Raw genomic sequence first — 23,829 nt, 5'->3', positions numbered from 1 at the left:
ATGCCCCTACGCTGTATATCCCCTAAGCTTACCCTTAAGGAATATGATCCTAGAGAAAACTGCTGCTCTGTAATTACCCCATAAAATACAATAACTGACAGGTTTACACAGGGAAGATCTTACTTCATTCAAGTTTCTGTATACTTGTCTGTGAATCCAGAACAGCAAAGTTGAATATACCAGCAGTCCGCTAGACTAAATAACCCTCCTTTAAAATGCATGCCTTACAAAAATTCAAATGTCTTACACTTTGAGTTTTGATCATAGTTGATCAACATAGCCATGAAATGATTTTAAAGCAGCTGTGAGATCCATACTTCAGAGAGCTGTTCCCCCTAGTTCTCCTATTACAGTGATGGTATAAAAAGACTGATAGAGGAGTCCCTTTTTAGTAAGCTTGCTGGTAATTCGCAGTTTCTGTGGGGACGTGAAGATTAATGAATGTTTAGTTCTTAGAATTGGAAATGAGGATTTACAGTTATTAGGTAGCAGTGTAATATTCAAATGCAGTGTTCCTGGAAGTTTTATACATAATAATAGAAGTCTTAATTCAGGTTATATCATGTATTTATGAACTTGAAAATCTTCGAGAAATGGGGTATATGGGAAATTAAAGATTCTTTAGCAAATCTTCCTATTTAGTCTTTGGGCCAGTATTGTAAGAATATGTATGAACATCTTGGATAGTGGAATCTTAAAAGTTTTTACCCAGAGGCTCTCTGTTTCTGTCTTTTTTTCTTCCATTAAAGTTACTGTATTAGTAAAATTCCATGGTGTGAAAATAGTGTTCATCTTTCTGTTGGTAGACATTTAGTTGGTTTCTAGTTTTGTGCTAAAGTAAAAACAAGCATAGTAGTATTATAAAAATTGTTGAATGTTTCTCCCAATTTATATACATCATAGTTTCTCTAAGGTTTTTATACCTAAGGGGAATTACTGTGGGTCATTAAGCGTGTGCATCTCAAATTTCTTAGATAATGCCAAATTGTTCTGCCGTGTGGTTATATCAATTTAGTCTCCACCAGAAATGTGAAGTTCCTGTTAGACCTTTTCAATTTTTAATATTGTCAGATTTTTAAAATTTTTGTCATTCTGGTGAGTGTAAAAGGATATCCTGTTGATTTAAATTTGCATTTTCCTGATTATCAGTGAAGTTGATCATCTTTTGTGTTTTTTAAAATCATTCCGGTTTCTTCTGTAAAATGTCTTTATTTCATGTCTGTTATGTAGGTTGTCTTTTCTGATTTATAGTTCCTTAAAGTACTTTGGTTATCAGTGCTTTGAATGTTTGCTTTTTGTAATTTTCTGGCATCTAGATGTCAAAGATACCTTCCTGATTTCATCTATTAGTTGTAAAGACTTTAAACATATATACGGAAGTTTAATCTACCTTAAATTTTTAGGTTTTGTTTTAAATGTAAGTTTTTATACTGGCAAGACACATTTCACTAGCTGTGTTCTTTTTCTTCATGAATTTCATGGCTGTACTAGCCCTTACCTTTTTCAAATAAGTTAATAGAATGAACTTGTCAGATGCTGCCAAAAACACTGTTGGGGTTTTGATAACAATTGCATTGACTCTATATTCATAATTTTGCAACAACAGCTTTCAAATAATGGTAATCTTCCATGCATGTTTCATACTTTTTTTGGGGGGGGGGTGTTAAAATACTCAATATATAGAGTATTATGGGTGGGGTTGCTATTTAAAAAGGATCCTTTCTAGTGCCGATTATTTTTAAAGCTACAAATAGAGCTAGTTGCTTTATATATTTAATAGAAAAGGAAAGTATATAATCTGGAAACTCAGTTGTTAAGTATAAAAATACAAAGTCGGAGTCTCATTCATCTGATCCCCTTAGCCCATTCTGGAATTGCTCACCATGGTGCCAATCCTGATTTGTTTTCAGGCCATTGTCATATTTGGGAGGATTGTTATTGTGGTCATAAACATTTCCACTTTAAATTAAGTTCAGGAGAATTGTATTGTCCCTTTATCGTAATAGAAGCTTATTTGAACGTGTAGTTAATACATAACTGTGTTTGAGACAGCATTACTAGTAAACAGAACATGGTACTTTTAGAATCAGACACGAATATGGTTGAATCACTGCTTTAACCAGGTTTTGTGATTTCAAGCAAGTTACATAATCTTTCTTGTTCAGAGAACTTTTCTCACCTATGAAATTGGGATATAAAAATGGCCTACCTCATTATTCTAATCAGGCAAGTATTTACTAAGCCCCCTCTGCTACCTTGGAAAGATTAAATGAGGTTACTTGAGTTAGGTGTTTGGCACATGAAAGTTGATTTTTCGATGTTGGTTCTAGTTTCCTCTATTCAAGTATTTTTTTTCAGCCTTGTTATCTCCTTTTTACTTAGAGTCTACACCAGGAGACAAATCTGTATCACATTCTTGCACAACTCCTTCCACATCTTCTGCCTCTGGACTGAATCCGACATCTGCACCTCCAACATCTGCTTCAGCAATCCCTGTTTCTCCTGTTCCACAGTCACCAATACCTCCATTACTTCAGGACCCAAACCTTCTTAGACAGCTGCTTCCTGCTTTGCAAGCCACACTGCAACTTAATAATTCTAATGTGGACATATCCAAAATAAATGAAGGTAAATTTTCATAGTGACAATTTTTTAAATTCATTTGCATTGTGCAGAATTCTGTAATTAGTAAAATCCCCAGTTTAGGAATGGTCTTTGTTTCATTTTAAAATTCCCATTTGAGCTTCATTCTTTCGAATTTATATCCCCCATGGTTTAAGGGCTTTGGTATTGTAATTGAGTTAGCAATACTTGGATTTTTCTGTATCTTTTCCTAGATTTGATATGTACTTGGTAGTTACTGGAGCTGTTCTGTCTGCTTAATGTGTGTGGTAAAATTTTTTTTTTTTTTTAATGAAAACTAAGAGCATTTCCCAAAACTGTATAAAAACACTTGAATTCTAGCATATTTCAAAAAACCTCTTGTATATATGGGTAAATAATTATTTAGAGTATTAAAAATAGGCTACTAAAAGTAGGAATTCAGGTAGTTCCTTAGAATACTTGAAAAAAAATTTGAGATAGGAGGTAATGGATAACATTTTTCTGGTTTTCCTAGTTAATTGCATTGCTAATTCCAACTTTGCTTTTTCAGTATGCTACTACATTACTTAACGTAGCTACCTCAAAGAAGTCTGAATAAAAGTGGATGTAGTTTTAATTCAGAAGCCAAATAGTCCTAAGAGCTTTGCAAAATTTCCTGTTTTGAATAGTCGATTTTGACTTGTGTACGTTGTCACATAATATATTTAACAGTAGTATTAAGTGCTTAAGTTCTTTATCTTAAAAATGGAGCTATTTCAGGCTAGTTGGTCAATAATTTTCTGTTTTTATTGTACTTTTCTGCATTTTTATTTTATTCTTTTAGGATAACTGTGCCATTCTCCTATTTGATAGGTACATGTTTTACTAGGGGAAGTGGGGCTTTGAAACAGTTTGAAATGATAGCATAAGAAAATGTCAGGAATAGAAGATTTTGTTCTCTGAATATACATGATGTTCTTAAATTATTTAGCTTTTTAACGTTTGTTTTTAAAAGATTGTTGGAGTGGGTGTTCTTATAGGGTTTGAGTGGCCAGCTTGTCTAATAAAGCATTTGCATGAAATAGCTACCATTTACCCAGTTAATTCCACGTAACCTACTAAGCCTTTTAGCTATTGATGACTAGATTTCTGGTATAATCAGAAGTTCCAGTGAACACTGTTTATTGTTTTTAAAAAGTCTCAGGAGTTTCTTAAATTGAACGCCTGAATTTTAGTGCAAAGGAAACCACTGTTTTCCTTTACTGTAAATCTATTAAATTTCTTTTCCTCTGCCTCAGATCATTTCCTATCTCTAGACCCATTTTTATTACTCTGATCTTCTAGATTTCTGTTTTGAGAGTTCCAGTTTGATACACTGCTGTTTTCTCTGGGGTTTTTTTTTTTTTTGAGTTTTCAAGTTGTTACTAATGCCATAATACGCCTCTATGTTTTTATTTTAATTTAAGATATGTTTTTAGTTCTTACAGCAGCTGTGACACAAGCCTCATTGCAGTCTATAATTCATAAGTTTCTTACTGCTGGACCATCTGCTTTCAACATAACTTCTTTGATTTCTCAAGCTGCTCAGCTCTCTACACAAGGTATTCATTTTCTTAGGTATCACTAGAATTGTATATTGATTTGGAGGGGGATTCATAGCAAATTTTTTTTAGTCTTTGAGGAGATTAGCTATACTGATTTGATGTTTGATTTTAACACTAGTATATAGTCTTTTTTTTTTTTTTTTGAGATGGGGCAGGCATTAACATTTATCTTGCAATATTGCCATTAAATCTATAATATATATTTAATTCAGACTTTGTCAATGAAATATTTTACACCAAAGCTGAACGTAAACTGGTATGTTCTCAATCTTTGTGAAACAGAATATATTTTAAGAGTTGAAGTTTGGTTCAGGTTTGATGTTTGATGGTTTTTGACCAGAGGATACAGAAATGCTCAAGTCCTTTCTTGAATGAGCTATTTCTCTTTTCTGTGGAAGCAGCCAATGAAAAGAGACATACATAGGAACAAAGGGGAAATGAAAGGGTCACGTTGACTTGTCTCCCAGCCCCAACTCAGAAAACTGATAAACTGAGTAGAAACACTTGTTCTAAAATTGAAATATAATAGGGAAAAAGACTTATAATCCTCTGGTTAGCCTTATGAGGTGGGAGATAAAGGCCTAAATATAGAATAAGAAAGAAATAAGAATGGTGAGGATGCCTTCCATGTGAGAATAGGTTCAGGCTTACCTTCTTGCTTTAGCCTAAGAAAGGGGTTGGGGGGGCACACATTGGGTGTGCTTCGTTCTAATCCACAGCTCATTTAGTCCGTGTTGGCCCCAGTGAGTATTTCAGATTCTGACTTTCTCATAAGTGTTCTCTTTGGGGTTAAGGTGGCATATGGAGAGATGGAAAGACCTCTGTACATATATTATAGAAGTTTTGGTTTATTTGAAATTAATTGCTTCACTTTTTCACAGCCCAGCCATCTAATCAGTCTCCAATGTCTTTAACTTCTGATGCATCATCCCCAAGATCGTATGTGTCTCCAAGAATAAGCACACCTCAGACTAACACAGTCCCTATCAAACCTTTGATTAGTACTCCTCCTGTTTCATCACAGCCAAAGGTATGTTGCCTTTGAGGGAAATTTGAAAAAGAAAGCACTCACTTTTGGAAAAACAAGCTTAATGTTTTAGAATCTGTATTGTAGAAAAAGCCCTCTTTGAGAATGTAGTAGTGGTGGAGTGAGTGATGGGTGGGAATAGATGTAGGTTAGATTCTCAGTAAATTGAGGGGCTAGAGGAGGGAATTGCATCCGCTACTTTTTTTATTATTATTATTATTAAAAATTGTATTTCTGTGAGAGAGAAAAAAAGTATGAGCAGAATTGGGGGGTGCTAGAGGGACAAGCATACTCCCCACTGAGCGAGGACCCTGACGTGGGCTCGATACCAGGACCCGGAGAACGTGACCTGAGCTGAAGTCAGACGCTTAACTGACTGAGCCACCCAGGTGTCCCATCATCTGTGCTACTTTTACACGCTGATTGTTTTCTCCTACTGGCTTGGGATTTGTGACATGGACTGTGGGATAAAGGAGGGTATACTAATTGTCTTAATATTTGTAGAATTTTTTAGCTCTAAAAGATACGAGAGAACAGGTTTTCCAGTGGCTTTTCCTCCCATAGTTTTATTTTAGAAATGAGTCCGTTTCTGTGCTAAGAGCTTTATATGTATTGTACTTAGCTTCACATCATGAGAATCAACTACTGTTTGTTTCATTTAATAGATAAGGAAATGAAGCCTTCAGTTAAATCTAGTTTTTGTGGTGGAGTCAGAATTTGAGGCCTTGGTCTTTCTGAACACAGAACCCATTTTACTAAGCTGTACTACCTGTTTATCCAAGCATAATCTTGCGTGGATGGCTCCCCAGAGCACAGTTAAAGGTGGTTCTCCTTGTCTCTTCTCATTGGACTATAAACAGGACCTTAACAATGCTGCACTCAGATTTTGTACTACATCATTTGAGTCTTGCCCACAAATTCGTAAGCAAATCCCAGTTATACTCATTCTTTGCTTTGTAGTCCTCTTACCAGCCAAACATTAAAAGATTTGCAAGTTGGTATATGCACAAGTTGCAATTGTTTTTTTCTTAATCGTAAATTGAGGAAATTCTTTTTAGTAAAAAAAGTGGGCTATTTGAATCCTTTATGCCAAAGATTTTTTTTTTAAAAGGTTTTATTTTTAAGCAGTCTCTACTCATGTGGGGCTCAAACTCACAACCCCAAGATCAAGAGTTGAATGCTCTACCTACTGACCCAGCCAGGTGTTCTGCTAAACAGAAGCCTAAAAATAAAAATGCATTGAAACATAACTTGAAATTGATGGTAGGCCAGCTTTTAGGTCTTCCTATTGGCTCATCCCTTCCCTATTTAAGTCATTTATCTAAGCATGTTTTAGGGTCAGTCTGGATTGATTTTTTTTTTTTAAATTCTGTGTTAAAGTATTAGTTTATTATGCAGTTTCTTATTGTTTGCCTGCATTTTGGTGGGAGAGGAATAAAAATGTGAGTTTCAGCAATGGAGACCTTATTACTAGAGCTTAAAAAACTCATTGTCAGGGTGTATCTTAAGAGTACAATAAATGATGACTAAAAGTGAAGTAAGTGGTAGTGTTAGTTTTACAGTCTTTTATAAAATTAGCATTTCAAATCCCTTAAGCATATGGCTGTCAGTTTTTTGCATTTGAAAACTTTCCCAAGTTTTTTTTTTTTTTAAGTGGGCATTCAGTAATATGTAGACCTTATAAAAATGTTCTTTATAAAAGAGCATGTTCTTTTATGTTCAGAAGTAGCCAGGCTATCCAGATTTGTTTGGGAGAATATCAATCAAAAAAAAAAATTTAAAAAAGGGGTGCCTGGGTGGCTCAGTCGATTAAGCATCTTCCTTCAGCTCAGGTCATGATTCCAGGATCCTGGGATCGAGCTCAGCAGGGAGTCTGCTTCTCCTTCTGCCCCCCATGCCCCTGTTCTCTCCCTCTCTCTCTCTCTCTCTCTCTCTCTCTCAAATCTAAAAGGAAGAAGAAAAAAATTTTTTAAAGCTGCTGTTGGAGGATATGACTTAATCACAAATAGCTGTCTGCCTTTTTGCCTTAATTTGAGGCTTATATTTAAAACTATTTGTTTTCTCTCTCTTTGGCATCTAAATATGTATAGTATATATCCCCACCAACAGTCATGGACCTCTTGTCCCACCTCTAAAGGGTGACATCTCTTGGAAGACCACTCCAGTTGAATTTTGTTATGGGCCATAGTTCATTCTCTGATAAACCAATCTGTACATTCTCTGCATATGTGGTTGAAATTTGAGCAGCTGTATTTGTAGGATGTGGTAACATTAATTTTTATTGATATAAAAGTTACAGTAGCTCAGAAGAGCTATTTTAGTGTATTGGAAAGAAAACTGGGCTCAACGTTAGGAGAACTAGTTTCTTGTGCTGTTGTGCTAAGAAGAAAGTAATCTTACGGCCTTGGACCATTTTATGAAGAAATTAGATCTTAGTCTCAAAACTAGACTGTCTTGTAACTACATGAATTTTATTTGATTCTAATTTTTTAAATCTAGATTTTTCAGAGTTTAAAATTATCCAACTAGATTTGGAGGGGTATGCGGATTTGGGTCCTTAAATGACCATGATTCACACAATTAAATATGTCTGTATCACTCAGCTCATGTTATCTTAAAAATTACTGAAGAATAGAAATAATAGGGACTTTTCATTGGTTGTACTTTTGCTTTTATCTAGTTTCCATGGTATTATCTGTGTGATAGCAGCCTGTCTCACCAGATTTTGACATTTCAGGTTAGTACTCCAGTAGTTAAGCAAGGACCGGTTTCACAATCGGCCACGCAGCAGCCTGTAACTGCTGACAAGCAGCAAGGTCATGAACCTGTCTCTCCTCGAAGTCTTCAGCGCTCAAAGTAAGTTGATACGTGTTGAAACATCATTTTTTCCCTTAATATTGCATGCTGCGTTGTTTGAATATTATAAAAATATATGTATAATAGTACTTGATCTTGGAAGAATCCACGGATAGCCTAAATTTTATGTATTATAAGATTTACAAAGGCAAATCTTATCTACAAGTAGGTGGTTGTCTCTAGTAGGGAAGCCAGGTTATTTTTGAAGAAAGTGATTCTTTAGAATTTTACCTAGTAGAATATGATAGGAGTAACAATATGTGATACTTGTAGAAAGAGGGCACCTGATTCTATAATACTTCACTTGCTGGAAATGACCTCATTTTTAACCTTCTCATAAGCAGTTTTAGATTTGAGTGTATTGATGAAGCCAAAAATGTTAAATCTAAAACACGGGCCAGTATTTCCCAACTGGTATGTGTCCTAATAGTTTCAACTCTGACCCCTGTGTGGAGTACTTGTCAGATAAGGCTGTATTGTGTTGTCACTTTTCTTTGTTAATTAACAAATACAACTTTAAATGGTTTTCATTTGATTGATTTTCCTATTTTTATTTCTTGCTATGAGGTGGCAAAATAATTCAACTGTTGTTTTTATTGTTGTTTTCTAAACAAGCATTTCAGAACTTATACATCCAAATGAGAGTTGTTCCCTTCAAAATAATCACCTTGGGAAGCTGTCTACTTACTCCAGCAATGTTGCCATTGCTCAGAACATTTTTGGGAAATTCTTCTTTTAAATTGTCTTTAGAGGCTGCAGTGTTATTTTAAATATCCTCAGTGATGAAAACTCTTCATCCTTTGGGAGATTTAGTTTTTGGAAATAACTGAAATTCATTCAGAGCCAAGTCTGGTGAAGCAGGTAGGAAATCAACTTGGGTGATTAAATTTTTGGTTCTCACCACCATATCCTCAAACCCTAGCCCAAACCATACAGTTTAAGAAGAAGATCTCAGTCTCAGAGTGTTGTTTTTGGTCTTATTTTGCCACTAAACTCATTCATTGCTGTCCAATAAAATGCCTGTATATTGCTTCACATTATCTACCCTCCGATTCAATACTTTGTTCTGATGTTAAAGGCAATAGATTTTTTCCCCTCCTTATCTACATGTATTTAAGATAGAATATTCAGTTGTGCCTTATATCTACAACTGTTAAAATGTGACCATTTCTTAGTTACATTCTTACTATGTTTCTGGTATGCAAAATCAGCAGGTGCTGCTGTCAAATTTAGAGAGCATTATTAGTTTAAATTTAACTGACATTAGTGTTATGAAAAGGGCTCTTTTTTCCCCCCAAAAGTGTGTGAGAGGAATACATGATATGAATACAGTTTGGATTTTAAATTCTGTTTATTTGATGTTTAAAATAACAATTTTTTCTTAAGAATTTGGATATCTTTAATTTAATAGAAGGTATTGACAATTTTTAGGATAGCTACTTTTTAAAACAAAGTGCACATTGAATTCTGTTTTCTCTTCCAGTAGCCAGAGAAGTCCATCACCTGGTCCAAATCACACTTCTAGTAGTAATGCATCAAATGCAACAGTTGTCCCACAGAATTCATCTGCCCGACCTACGTGTTCACTAACACCTACGCTAGCAGCACACTTCAACGAAAATCTCATAAAACATGTTCAAGGATGGCCTGCAGATCATGCAGAGAAGCAGGTATGTTACATGATTCACAGCAGATGTTTTACCTGCGGATGAGTGACAAAATAAAACTTCTATTTCTAGAAAATCTAATTTAGGTCACTAAATTTAAACTACGTTTGAAATAACTAATTTCTAATTAGATTGTCTGTAGTCAGTTTATAAAATATTTGGTAAGTACTTATTTTAGGGTATTTATAAGTTTTTATAGTTTCACATAAAATATTTTAATATTGTTACAGCTGCCATTATCAAATACTCCGCATTTAGAACTGTGCTGAGTGCTTTATTTTTTCCACTTCTTAAAACTGTTAGCAGTACAGATAATGAGTTCTTCATTTTACCAATGAAGCCCTTAGGACCAAATAAATTACATACCAAGGTCACCCAGTTAAAACAGTAACGGGGCTCAAAGCTAGTGTGCTTTTTCCACTCAGCCATTCGCTCTCATAGTTTTAGAACTTCTCCATACTACTACTCTTACATCTCTCCACTAGACTAGCACCTAGAAGTTAGGAAACAGTTTTGCTTTGGAATGAGAGACCTTTGGACATTACAATTACTGCCATTGGCTTCTCTCTCTTAGTGGTTTACTGACCATCTGAAAGTTTTTGTAAGTTCACAGAGATAATGTTGTGTATCTTATGACACAAGAATACAGTGAAGGCCCTTTTATCAGTGTTACACCTGAACTTTACTCTTGCTGACTCAGCATCTTTTATTAACCACAAATCATGAGTTACTCTATCCTAGTGCTATGCAGTACTGAAATTGGAAATACTGTTTTCTCCAGAAGTTGAAGGGGAAATTTTTGAAAAGTGCCTTGCACCATTAGAGACGGGGTTTTTGTTGTTTTTGTTTTTTTAAAGAAAATCCTTTTCCCCCTTTGATTCACTATCATTTTTGTGGATTTAAAGGGAGGAGGATTATCCTGTAATCTTGGTATAAAGTTGTACTCAGAAATTTAGTGTTTGATTTTTTTTTTTTTTGTATGTGATTGTGGCTTATATTTTATGTGATCTTTATTTCTCTAATTATAGGCATCAAGATTGCGAGAAGAAGCCCATAATATGGGAAGTGTTCACATGTCAGAAATTTGTACTGAATTAAAAAATTTAAGATCTTTAGTCCGAGTATGTGAAATTCAAGCAACTTTGCGAGAGCAAAGGTAAGTTTTTCACGGACAAACTTTTTGTCTTAGCATTCTTAAATCAGACTGAAGAATATAAATCAAATTTCATTTCTGAAATTTAAAGTTCTCTTTGATATATCACGTTCCATAATACTGTGTAACTGCATTAAAAAAAAAAAAGGATTTATTTAGTTGGCGGGTTGTGGGGTGTGATGGGCAGAAGGAGAGAATCTTCAAGCATAGTCCCCACTGAGCTTGGAGCCTGACACTGGACTCTATCTCAAGACCCATGAAATCCTGACCTGAGCCAAAACCAAGAGTCAGATGCTCAACCAACTAAGCCACCCAGGCACCCCACACTATGACTGTGTTGTTATAATTTAATAATATTCCTCGTGAATGATAATGGCATCTAGATTTTAGTTCTCTAACCCATGGTAAATGCTTCATTGGTCTATTCTTACAACTCTGTAAGGTATAGTAATATTTAAAAAGTGAAATGTCATATCACTGTGTTAACTATACTGTAATCTTTTAAAAAATAAAAATATTTTTAAAAAGTGTATTGTTGATAGCAACTAATTATAAACGGCTCCTCTTCTATCGAGGGTAGTACTCTATTGCTGAGGGTACTTGTTTCAGTTGAAATTTGAAATCACTATTTACATTGTCTTTGGATCACTGATAGACGCCTTGGAAATTTAGTTGTCTAGCAAGTGTATCTATTTTCTGAATTGTTTTCACCTAAACTCTTAACTGTCTCACATATCTTAGTCTGGTATCCTACTCAAGGATATCTACATCCCAGTAAATAGTACAGATATTTTTTAAATGCGTCTTACAAAATCAAGGATAAACGTTTAATGGCCTCTCACATCCTGCCCTATATAAGTCACCGGGTCACCAGTAGAGTTAGTCTTAACATGAAGCCACAAATATTTAGCAACTACCAAGTTGGAATTTATATTAAATTTGGAAAAAAGTTTTTATCCAATCTTTCAATTACTAAACTATCTGGAATTACATTGTGTTTATCAGCTGGGATTTGTTTACTCTAGGATTGCTCTGAAAGTACTTCAAACATACGTAAAACTTGACTGCAATTTTGGCTTAATAAGACCGATGATTTGACTTTTAGGAAATTATTTGCAGCCTCAACTGTTGACACAGTGTACACTGGTAAATACCAGCCACTTGAGGATTATGCCTGTTCACTGGAACAGGCAGTAAATAATCATACTTTACAGGAGGGGTCAGAAGGGGAACAGTTTTATGAAGTTCATAGGAAATCTAGTTTGTTTTAAATATGCATGTCATTTGGACTTTGACTCAGTTCTGTTTTTCTGAGCCTGTGTTTATATTGAGAATTGTTCTTCAAAATGATTAAGTCTCTTGCACCTGGTTAATTTTAGGCTTTTACTCAGTTGTGGCCTAGAAAACATACACAGTATAGGTTTGTCTCCTATTTAATATCTGCTGCCGTGTGTGTGTGTGTGTGTGATGATAAAACAAACCACATTTTAAATCAGTCTTCATAGTCAAATTATTGAGAAATTGTTAGAAAACTAGGAAACATTCTAACTTTTGTCATCCTAATTCTTTAATACATCATACATTCACTGGTCATTTTGTCTTAACTCTAGACTAATCCATATTTATTTATTTTTAAAGATTTATTTATTTGAAGGGGGGAGGGGCAGAGAGAAAGGGAGAGAGAACTTCAAGCAGACTCCTTGCTGAGCACAAGAGCCCCCTGTGGGGCTTGATCTCAGGACCCTGACACCAGGACCTGAGCCGAAACCAAGAGTCAGGACACCCAACTGACTGAACCACCCAGGTGCCCCTAGATTAATCCATTTTTAATTACTTAAGTCTTAATTGTAGTTACTCATTTTATCTTTCTAAGATACTTTCGTAGCTAAAGTTTTGTTTGGTTTTTCTGTAACATTTATGTGAACCACACAAGTTCTAATGCCTTCTTTTTTTCTTTTTCAGGATACTATTTTTGAGACAACAAATTAAGGAACTCGAAAAGCTAAAAAATCAGAATTCCTTCATGGTGTGAAGATGTGAATAATTGCACATGGTTTTGCGTACAGGAACTGTAAATCTTATTGCCCAATCTTAACATTTTTGAGCTGCATTTAAGTAGACTTTGGACCGTTAAGCTGGGCAAAGGAAATGACAAGGGGACGGGGTCTGTGAGAGTCAATTCAGGGGAAAGATACAAGATTGATTTGTAAAACCCTTGAAATGTAGATTTCTTGTAGATGTATTCTTCACGTTGTAAATATGTTTTGTAGAGTGAAGCCATGGGAAGCCATGTGTAACAGAGCTTAGACATCCAAAACTAATCAATGCTGAGGTGGCTAAATACCTAGCCTTTTACATGTAAACCTGTCTGCAAAATTAGCTTTTTTAAAAAAAAAAAAAAAAATTGGGGGGGTTAATTTATCATTCAGAAATCTTGCATTTTCAAAAATTCAGTGCAAGCGCCAGGCGATCTGTGTCTAAGGATACGATTTTGAACCATATGGGCAGTGTACAAAATATCATGAAACAACTGTTTCCACACTTGCACCTGATCAAGAGCAGTGCTTCTCCATTTGTTTTGCAGAGAAATGTTTTTCATTTCCCGTGTGTTCCATTTCCCTCTGAAATCCTTGATCTGATTTTATCCATTTTTTAAAGGCTCCTCTTTTTCTCCTTTCTTAAGGCACTGTTGCTATGGCACTTTTCTATAACCTTTTCATTCCTGTGTACAGTAGCTTAAAATTGCAGTGATTGAGCATAACCCACTTGTTTGTATAAATTATTGAAATCCATTTGCACCCTGTAAGAATGGACTTAAAAGTACTGCTGGGCATGTGTGCTGAAAGTACATTGATTGCTCAAATATAAGGAAATGGCCCAATGAACATGGTTGTGGGAGGGGAAAGAGGAAACAAAGCTAGTCAGATGTGAATTGTATCTGTTGTAATAAACATGTTAAAACAAACAAAAAATTGTTATTTTTCTTTTCCTTCGGTCAATGCATATTAGAATTTGAACTACCTGGGGATTCTTTATCAGAACTATTCTTGTTGAATATTTATACTTAATTGAAATAATTCCTTAAGGGAGGTTTTGTTTAAAGCATATTAACAGGAAATTGTGTATAAGATATTTAATGAAATATGAAATTCAACAAGAATGATTAAGTCACTTCCCAAGTGGTTGTCATTTGTTATAAACCCTGGTTTAACCTGTCTTGCTATTATGACATTTCATTTTGAAGGATGTTTGTGTTGTAGCTAACTGTTCAAGTCTGGTGCTGACTGCTGTTCTTAGCCATCACAAAACGCTAAATTTGTGTAATTGGAGCTTCCTTCTGTTATCTGGAAATGGTGGGAAAGCTCAGCTTTGTATATTGTTTCCTAAAGTATATTAAAATAAAAAAAGAAACTATTGCTACTATAAAATTACCTTGGCTTTTTTTTTTCTTTTCTAAAATATTGGTCACATGGCCTTAGCATGACACTGCCAGTATTATATCAAATCACAAGGGTTTCTTTATGCAGAAAATTTAATTTTAATTTCAAAATCTTACCCGATCTAGAGACTTTTTTCCTGTTGAGGCAGATGTATTTATGTGCTCTCAGAACTGCCAGCACCAAGGGCTTATTTTGTGATGTTAGACATTAATGTTACTGCATTTTTGGATATGAAAATTCCAAAATTGCTCTTGTGCTTTAAGCATATTTAAAGTATAGACGATAATGCTCAGACCTTTCAATAAACTTTAAAAAGTAAAATGTAAGTGATAGTATGAATGATATTTTTTAAAATACAAAAAAATGTTCCAGTGTAATTAGGAGGAATTAAAATCTTATACTGGAAACTTTTTTTTTTTTATTGTAACTTGAGCATACTTAAATGTAAGAAAAGACAAATGTCAAATCCTATCATGAAATGTTCATACCTGTAAGATTGTTAACATTTGCTGGGCTTGCTTAGTGCATGTAAGTGAAACTCCAAAGAGCGATGTTAAGCTAGAACTCTCACTGACGGAGTCCTGTGTCTTTCCTGGAAAGAAGTGAGCGATTTGCGATGTAGTAGGCAAATGTTTCCTGATCAGATGGCAACTTGACTTGTGATTTAAGGTAAATTTGAATTTTATTTGCTAATAGTTTATTGATCTATGTCACCTTATTCCTTTGCTTTAAAAAGTGTTTACGTCCCTAAATGAATTGCTCACATATATATAGAAGATGCCTAATACGAAATTTCTTGGTGAATTTTTAAACAAAATTAAAATTTTTGTGGAAATATTTTTACAATATTTGATTCGCTTATTATTCTGTAGTATATTATTTTAAGTGTTGTACTTTAATACAGTGTGTCCAGCTACTAACCTCCATGAGATAACCAGGGAATATTTATTAAAATAGGCATAATATCCAAGAATATTCTTTTTATGGTTGGCCTGTTGCCATGACTTGGAACGTATATCTCATTTTGATTTGCACCTTGGTTCAGATAAGGAAATAGAGCGCCCAGGAAACCTCAGGGTTTTTATTTTTAAAAGGACATTAGTAGTCTTATATTCAAACCTTAAAAACTGATGTAATAAAATGTATTTTGTGAAGGTGGGTCTGTTAGAAAGTCTTTCCTCTTCACCAGCTTTCCTACGTGTTTTTCCTTTGTTTTCTGTTTAGTTTGACTAACTTTTAATTTTAAAACTTGGACTATAACTCCAGATTTTAAGCACACTGAAAACTCCGTGCTTCAACTCTTCTTAAAGACATGATGCTTCTTTTAATAGCCCAGATGAATGGTTTTATCTTCTAAGTTTTATATATATTTCACACTTAAAAAACCTTGGAAAGGAGGTGCTTAAAACTTTGCAAAGATGAATTGTTACCCCATTTCAAACAATCTGTTGTTTAAACCCAACTAGCTGTAAGGGATTATTTCAGGGGGGAGGGTGTCATGAAGTAACTTACTCTGCAAACCGGAACTACTGTAGTTCAGGACTTAAAGCTACTGTATTTAGATGTGGGATTTGAATATACGGATTTCTTTTCGATACCTGTAAATATGGCTATATTCTTGTATTTGTACTGGAGTGTACAAAATGACACTTAAAGTAATAAATATGTTTTGACTATATTGTGCAGTTATTTCAGAACAGTCTTTTGAAAGTCTTAGTATGCATAATTTGCATTTGAGTAAGAAAATGCCAAATTACTGCTAAGATTTTAGTGTTTCAGAAGTTTCAACATAATTTCTTTGCACTATTTTAATGAAAATTTTGGCTTAAAGATCTTTTAAGATCTATAAATCCTGTTCTAATTTGCCATACCCCTTTTTTCTGATCTCTGAATTCTGGGAGTGCCCTCATGTGGTCTGCCTAGGTGATCTTATCCAGGCCCTTGGCTATAAGATTCCTACTCTTAGGTCACATTTAAATTGTCTTCAGTATTGAACTCTTTCTTGAGCTCTGAACAGCAGTCCTTTCAGATACTTGCCTTAACGTGGCAAATTCTCTGAAAAGAACTCTTGTACTTCAGACTTTTTTCTCCAGTGTCCGCATTTCCAGTAATTGACACCATCATTCCCCATTGCTTGAGACCCAGAGGAGGCATCCTTTATTTCTCTTAACACCCTATATTTAATCCATCATCAAGACCCATGAGCTCTCTCCAAAATGTATTTTAGATCTGAGAGCTCACTATCTCTGTGTTTAGCACTCAATTCCAATCCACAGTCCTCTTACGAACTAGACTACTGCCCCAACCTCTTAACCTTTCTCTTTGCTTATCACCACCACCACACATACCAGTCTGTTGTCCATACCAGAGTGAAAAAACACAACAAAACACGTCCTTCTGTTCATAATCTTAAGATCAATGATTTCACATACAACAAAACTGAAATCTCTTACCATGGCTTGGTTCAAGCCCCTGAATACTACCCTGATTTCGTCCACTAGATCCTCCCTCCCTCACTGCAATCTCACCTTAGGGTTTTTTTATTTTCTGTCTGGAAAATTCTGTTTTTGGAGACTTGCACAGCAGCTGCCCATTCAGTCTCTTCTGTTCCTGACCTCCCATCTAAAAACACCATCACAGCCCCTTCACTCATTTTCTTCGAAAGAACAGAGTCTGATACATAGTAAGTACTCCAGAAATATATGTTAAATGAGTCAAGAAAAAGGGCTATGGAAACAATCGACTTAAAATTTGTAAAGTTTACTGATATTTTTTCTTTTCAAGTTTTGATTTTTGGTTCTTTCACCTTGGGAGATAGGAAAGTAACAGCAACTAGTTTCTTGGTTTTTGGGTTTTTTAAAAAAAGAAATTACTGCTATTTACTAATGGTTACCAAAACCTAACTCCAAACCTGTTCTATCATTATGAAATGTGGTCTCTCTAAGCAATTTAATCAACCGAACCAGTAGTAATTAGAGTGCTCTCACAGTAGGATGCTTTGATAGGCCCATTTGGTTCAGATGATGCCTTCACATCCAACAAGACCCTTCTGACTTTTTAGGACAGGGGTGTAAGGCCAGAAACATTCAAGTCAACATTTTAAGATGTGTCACCGATAGAACATCTGTACTACATATAAAATCCAACAGGAAAATAGGTGATGGGTGAGAAGATGTAAGATTTGACAGGCCCTTGATACCATTGTATGCACTTCCTAAACAGGATCTTTTTCATTTCCTAAAGCGCCTAGTGTTACTTGCTTAATTCGACCAGCCTATGTGGCTGCATTAGGATCAAAACTTTTCTTACCTCTTTCGGGTAGTTACAGGATTATTACCTTAGATGAGAAAGGCAGAATGTAAGAACAAAATTGTCTCTGGTATATCTTCCAGATCTAGAAAAATCAGCACATAGTAGGTGCTCAAGATGCTTGCATGAATGAGTGAATGAAATATATATTTTAAATATTTGCTCTGTAAGTTTGCTGAAATTGTATTTAATCTTTAAGCATAATGTTTTCAAAATATTTTTTAATTAAAAATTTATTGGGGTGTCTGGCTGGCTCAGTGGAGCATGTGACTCTTGATCTCAGGATTGTAAATTCTAGCCCCATTTTGAGTGTAGAGATTACTTACAAATACAGTCTTAAATTATTAAAGGGACCATGAGCAGAGAGTCACTGAAATTTCAACAAGCCTCTTGCTTAAATGTCACTTTTTTTTTTCATTTGGATGCCTTGACATTTATTTTGTCATCTTCATGAACTAAAACTTAAAATGATTAAATACTACCATGGTTGGCAAGAGCTCTAATTTTTAAAATGCCAGTTCAGTCCCAGTCTGCATCTCTCTATACCTGTTTCAGAAGCCCAAGGGTTCCAAAGATACCACGTAAAATACTGGTAATGGAATTGCAGGATAAGCTGGCTGATGAAATACCACCCAGTGCTTAACAAAAGTACTTAAAGAGCCAAAATATTTCTCCACAAACATCAAGACAATGAAAGAAACATGAAACTTCTATAATCTTTGAAAGGTGATGGATGGAAAGAAAGGAAGATAGAAAATTTTGGTATAATTTTGCACATTTAGTCATCCCAAATTAGAGTTCAGTCAGAAAGTAGAAATCACCTTAGGCATTTCAAAAGGAGAGAATTTAAAACTAGGGGAGAATAAAACCAAGGCAGGCCTTGTTGGAGGAGACGATAAAGGAGAGAGAGAGCTGGGAATATGAACAGAGGGGCAGTATGGAGGGAGCTGGATCCGAGGAAAAGACAAAGCTGCTGAAAAAGATGCTTTCTGAAGTAAGGTGAGGGAGAAACCCAGGCTGTACCCCTCTTTGTCCTCAGTTCTGCCTTCATTGGCAGAGCTTACTCAGAAGCAAGAGGGCAGGAGAGTTTGGGACAGTCCCTGCGATGCTGAGAGGGGTAGAGAAAAATGAATCTGAGAGCAAACAACCAGCATAACCTCTGAGCCTACCAGTAGACAAAGGGAAGAGCAAAACTGTCAATTCAAGCCACATTTCCTGATATTAGATAATGGAACACCACGTTTATGAAGTTCTAGGAAATGTGTAAGTAAATGTATTGTGGCCCAAATATTATATTTAGCAAATATCGTGCCCCTCACTGGGCTCTGAACTTAGCAGGGAGTCTGCTTGACCTTCTCTCTCTCCCTCTCCCCACTCTCTATCTCAAAAAAAAATAAATCTTAAAGTGGAAAAACGCTAAGCTAAGAAGTGCACAGCAAAAGAAACAAAAAAATCTATGGAACGGGAGAAAATGTTTGCAAATTATACACCTCACAAGAAGTTAATATCAAAAATATGTGCAAAACTCCTAAAACTTGATAGCAAAAAAACAATTCAGTTAAAAAATGGGCAAAGGGCTGAACAGAAACTTTTCCACAGAAGACACAAATGGCCAACAGATACATGAAAAAGTGCTCATCATCACTAAGCATCCGGGAAATGCTAAAACCACAGTGAGATGTCACCTCACAACGGTTCGAATGGCTATTAACAAGACAAGAGATAACAAATATTGGGAGGATGTGGGGGGAAAGGGAACGCTTGTGCACTGTTGGTAGGAGTGTAAATTGGTGCAGCCACTATGGAAAACAGTATGGATGCTCCTCAGAAAATTTCAAATAGAACCACCACATAGGATCCAGTGATCTTACTTCTGAGTATATATCTGAAGGAAATGATAGATCACTGTCTCGAAGAGATGTCTGTACTCTCAGTTCATTGAAGCATTAGTCACAATAGCCAAAATATGGAAACAACCTAAGTGTCCGTCAATGGGTGAGTGACAAAGAAAATGTATTTATAAAATGGAATATTATTCAACCATGAGAAAGAAGGAAATCTGGCATTTGCAACCATGTGGGCGAAACTTGAGGGCATTATGCTAAGTGAAATAGGTCAGAAAAAGACAAATATTGTGAGGTACCACTTCTATGTAGAATCAATCTAAAAAAGCTGAACCCATAGAAATATAGATTGGTGGTTGCCAGGGAATGAGGGGTAAGGGAAATGGGGAGTTGTTGATCAAAGGGTACAAACTTAAGAATAGAAGGAAAGTTCTAGATGAGAGTCCAAGACGGCGGAGGAGTAGACCTAAATTTCCTCTGGCCCCAGGAAGTCGGCTAGATAGCTACCAAACCACTCTGAACACCTACGGACTCGACAGGAAACGGAAGAAAAGGATAGCAGCGACTCTATGAACAGAAAAGCGACCCCTTTCTGGAAGGTAGGACGTGCGGAGAAGTGAATGTGAGGCGACATATGGGAAGATAGACCGCGGGCTAGGGAGCCTCTGTGAGCCAGCTCAGGGCAAGGGTTAGAGCTGCGGAGCACAAAATCGGAAGTTTTAGAAGTCGGCTCCGGTGAGGGCTGTCGCTCCCGTGGCTAAGCAGGGCGGGGGGCCCTCACTAGGACAGTGTGGTCTCAGGATCCTCGGGGTCACAGGAAGACGGGGGCTGCCTGACCGCGGCAGAGCTCCAGGTACCGGAGTGGGGAATCCGGCCGGGAACAGAGAGCCAAGGAGTGGGCGCTCAGCTCGGGGTGGCCATAAACTGTGATCCATGGCACAGTGCGACTGCTGCTCTTCGAACAGGGACACAACAAGTGGCAGATCCGGGAGACTCACCTCCTTCCCTGGGAGGGGCAGCACGTTTCCATTCCCATCCTCTAAAGCTGCGCGGACAGCCTTAGGGAATAAAACTCCCGCAAACAGGAGCAGAAGACTTAGCCTGGCCCCGGGCAAGGGCGGCGCAATCCCACCCGGGCAAAGACAGTTGAGAAGCAACGCGGCGGGCCCCTCCCCCAGAAGATGAGCAAGAGCGTCCAGCCAAGACCGAGTTTACCGACCAGTGAGAACTGCGAACTCCAGCCCTAGGGGAGTACAGCACAGAGAATTCATGGCTTTTTCCCCATGACTCTTTAGTCTTTCAACTTCAATTTTTTAAATTTTTTTTTCTTTTTCTTTTTTTTTGAATTATTCTTATTTCCCTTTTCATCCTAAACTTATCAATTCCTTTTTAAAAAATCTTTTTTAATTTTCATTTTTACAGTCATATTCTATTCCCTCATTGTATCTAACCTTATCTTTATATATATATAAGTTTTGCTTTCTTTACAATTTTGGGAGGCAGTTTCTTCTAACAGACCAAATCTAGTGTATGGCTCTGTTCTATTCACCCACCTGATCACATTCTCTCCCTCTCTCTTTTTTTCTTCTTTCTTTTTTCAACCAACTTATCAATTCCTTTTTTAAAATCTTTTTTTAATTTTTATTTTTACAGTCATATCCCATTCCTTCATTATAGTTAACCTTATTTTTGTATATATGTTTTTCTTTCTTTAAAATTTTGGGGTGCAGTTTCTTCTAACAGAACAAAGTACACCCAAAATCCAGTGTGGAGTTCTGTTCTATTCACCAGCCTGATCATATTTCTTTTTTCTTTTGTCCCCCCCCCCCATTTTTGGGTTTCTTCTGATTTGTTTAGTGTATATTTCTCTGGGGTCGTTGTTACCCTTTTAGCATTTTGTTCTCTCGTTCATCTGTTCTTCTTTCAACAAAATGACAAAACGGAAAAACTCACTTCAAAAAATAGAACAAGAGGCCGTACTGACTGCCAGGGACCTAATCAATATGGACGTTAGTAAGATGTCGGAACTAGAGTTCAGAATAACGATAATAAAGATACTAGGTGGGCTTGAAAAAAGCTTAGAAGACACTAGAGAATTCCTTTCTGGAGAAATAAAATCTAACCAAGTCAAAATCAAAAAGGCTACTAATGAGGTTCAATAAAAAATGGAGGCTCTAACTGTGAGGATAAATGAGGCAGAAGAGAGAATTAGGGACATAGAAGACCAAATGATGGAGAATAAAGAAGCTGAGAAAAAGATAAACAACTACTGGATCACGAGGAGAGAATTCAAGAGATAAGTGATACCACAAACTGAAACAATATTAGAATAATTGGGATCCCAGAAGAAGAAGAAAGAGAGAGGGGGGCAGAAATACAGTGGAGAACTTCCCTAATTTGGGGAAGGAAACAGGCATCAAAATCCAGGAGGCACGGAGAACCCCCCCTCAAAATCAATAAAAATAGGTCAACACCCCAATATCTGATAGTAAAACTTACAAATCTCAGAGACAAAGAGAAAATCCTGAAAGCAGCTCGGGACAAGAGGTCTGTAACCTACAACAGTAGAGACATTAGATTGGCAGCAGACCCATCCACAGACACCTGGCAGGTCAGAAAGGACTGGCATGATATATTCAGGGCACTAAACGAGAAAAATATGCAACCAAGAATACTTTATCCAGCTAGGCTGTCATTGAAAGTAGAAGGAGAGATAAAAAGCTTCCAGGATAAACAGAAACTAAAAGAATTTGCAATCACCAAACTAGCCCTACAAAAAATACTGAAAGGGGTCCTCTAAGCAAAGAGAGAGCCCAAAAGTAACATAGACCGGAAAGGAACAGAGACAATATACAGTAACAGTCACCTTACAGGTAATACAATGGCACTAAATTCATATCTTTCAGTAGTTACCCTGAATGTAAATAGGCTAAATGCCCCAATCAAAAGACGTGGAGTATCAGATTGGATAAAAAAGCAAGATCCATTGATATGCTGCCTGCAAGAGACTCATTTTAGACCCAAAGACACCTCCAGATTTAAAGTGAGGGGGTGGAAAACCATTTAGCATGCTAATGGACATCAAAAGAAAGCTGGGGTGTCAGTCCTTATATCAGATAAATCAGATTTTTTAAAAAAGATTTTATCTATTTATTTGACAGAGAGAGAGACAGCCAGTGAGAGAGGGAACACAAGCAGGGGGAGTGGAAGAGGAAGAAGAAGGCTCCCAGCGGAGGAGCCTGATGTGGGGCTCAATCCCAGGACTCCGGGATCACGTCCCGAGCTGAAGGCAGACACTTAACGACTGAGCCACCCAGGCGCCCGATAAATCAGATTTTTAAACCAAAGACTCTAATAAGAGATGAGGAAGGACACTATATCATACTTAAAGGGTCTATCCAACAAGAAGATCTATCAATTGTAAATATTTATGCCCCTAATATGGGAGCAGCCAATTATATAAACCAATTAATAACAAAATCAAAGAAACACATTGACAATAATACAATAACTTTAACACCTCCCTCACTGAAATGGACAGATCATCTAAGCAAAAGATCAACAAGGAAATAAGGGCTTTAAATAACACACTGGACCAGATGGACTTCACAGATATATTCAGAACATTCCATCCCAAAGCTATAAAATACACATTCTTCTCTAGTGCACACGGAACATTCTCCAAGAATAGATCACATCCTGGGTCACAAATCAGGTCTCAACTGGTACCAAAAGATTGGGATCATTCTGTGCCTATTTTCAGACCACAATGATTTGAAACTCGAACTCAATCACAAGTGAAAAGTTGGAAAGAACTCAAATACGTGGAGGCTAAAGAGCATCCTACTAAAGAATGAATGGGCCAACCAGGAAATTAAAGAAGGATTTAAAAAATTCATGGAAACAAATGAAAATGAAAACACGACTGTTCAAAATCTTTGGGATGTAGCAAAGGCAGTCCTGAGAGGGAAATATATAGCAATACAAGCCTTTCTCAAGAAAACAGAAAGTTCTCAAATACACAACCTAACCTTACACCTAAAGGAGCTGGAGAAAGAACAACAAATAAAGCCCAAATCCAGCAGGAGAAGAGAATTAATAAAGATCAGAGCAGAAATCAATGAAATAGAAACCAAAAGAACAGTAGAACAGATCAAAGAAACTAGGAGCTGGTTCTTTAAAAGAATTAATAAGATTGATAAACCCCTGGCTAGACTTATCAAAAAGAAGAGAGAAAGGACCCAAATAAGTAAAATCATGAATGAAAGAGGAGAGATCACAACCAACACCAAGGAAATACAAACAATTTTAAGAACATAGTATGAATAACTATAGGCCAACAAACT

The 23,829-nt window shown here is 36.3% G+C and overlaps 1 protein-coding gene across 5 annotated transcripts in view; it reads left to right on the top strand.

The window, feature by feature from the left end:
* The window catches only part of WAC (WW domain containing adaptor with coiled-coil), an 83,918-nt gene extending 67,910 nt beyond the window's left edge, over positions 1 to 16,008 (top strand). For all 5 annotated transcript variants that reach the window (XM_040645296.1, XM_040645295.1, XM_040645298.1 and 2 more), the window contains 7 exons: positions 2,383 to 2,628; positions 4,062 to 4,184; positions 5,069 to 5,217; positions 7,952 to 8,070; positions 9,554 to 9,740; positions 10,766 to 10,893; positions 12,853 to 16,008. In XM_040645296.1, the coding sequence (XP_040501230.1) occupies positions 2,383 to 2,628; positions 4,062 to 4,184; positions 5,069 to 5,217; positions 7,952 to 8,070; positions 9,554 to 9,740; positions 10,766 to 10,893; positions 12,853 to 12,922 (1,022 nt within the window). In that variant the 3' untranslated portion in view covers positions 12,923 to 16,008. The remainder of the gene's footprint in view (positions 1 to 2,382; positions 2,629 to 4,061; positions 4,185 to 5,068; positions 5,218 to 7,951; positions 8,071 to 9,553; positions 9,741 to 10,765; positions 10,894 to 12,852) is intronic.
* Positions 16,009 to 23,829: the final 7,821 nt, after the last annotated feature.

This window comes from Ursus maritimus, unplaced genomic scaffold, assembly GCF_017311325.1.
Source record: "Ursus maritimus isolate PB19 unplaced genomic scaffold, ASM1731132v1 scaffold_31, whole genome shotgun sequence".
Lineage (NCBI taxonomy): Eukaryota > Metazoa > Chordata > Mammalia > Carnivora > Ursidae > Ursus > Ursus maritimus.
Note: the sequence above shows the minus strand (reverse complement) of the source record. Positions and strands in the feature narration are given on the sequence as shown.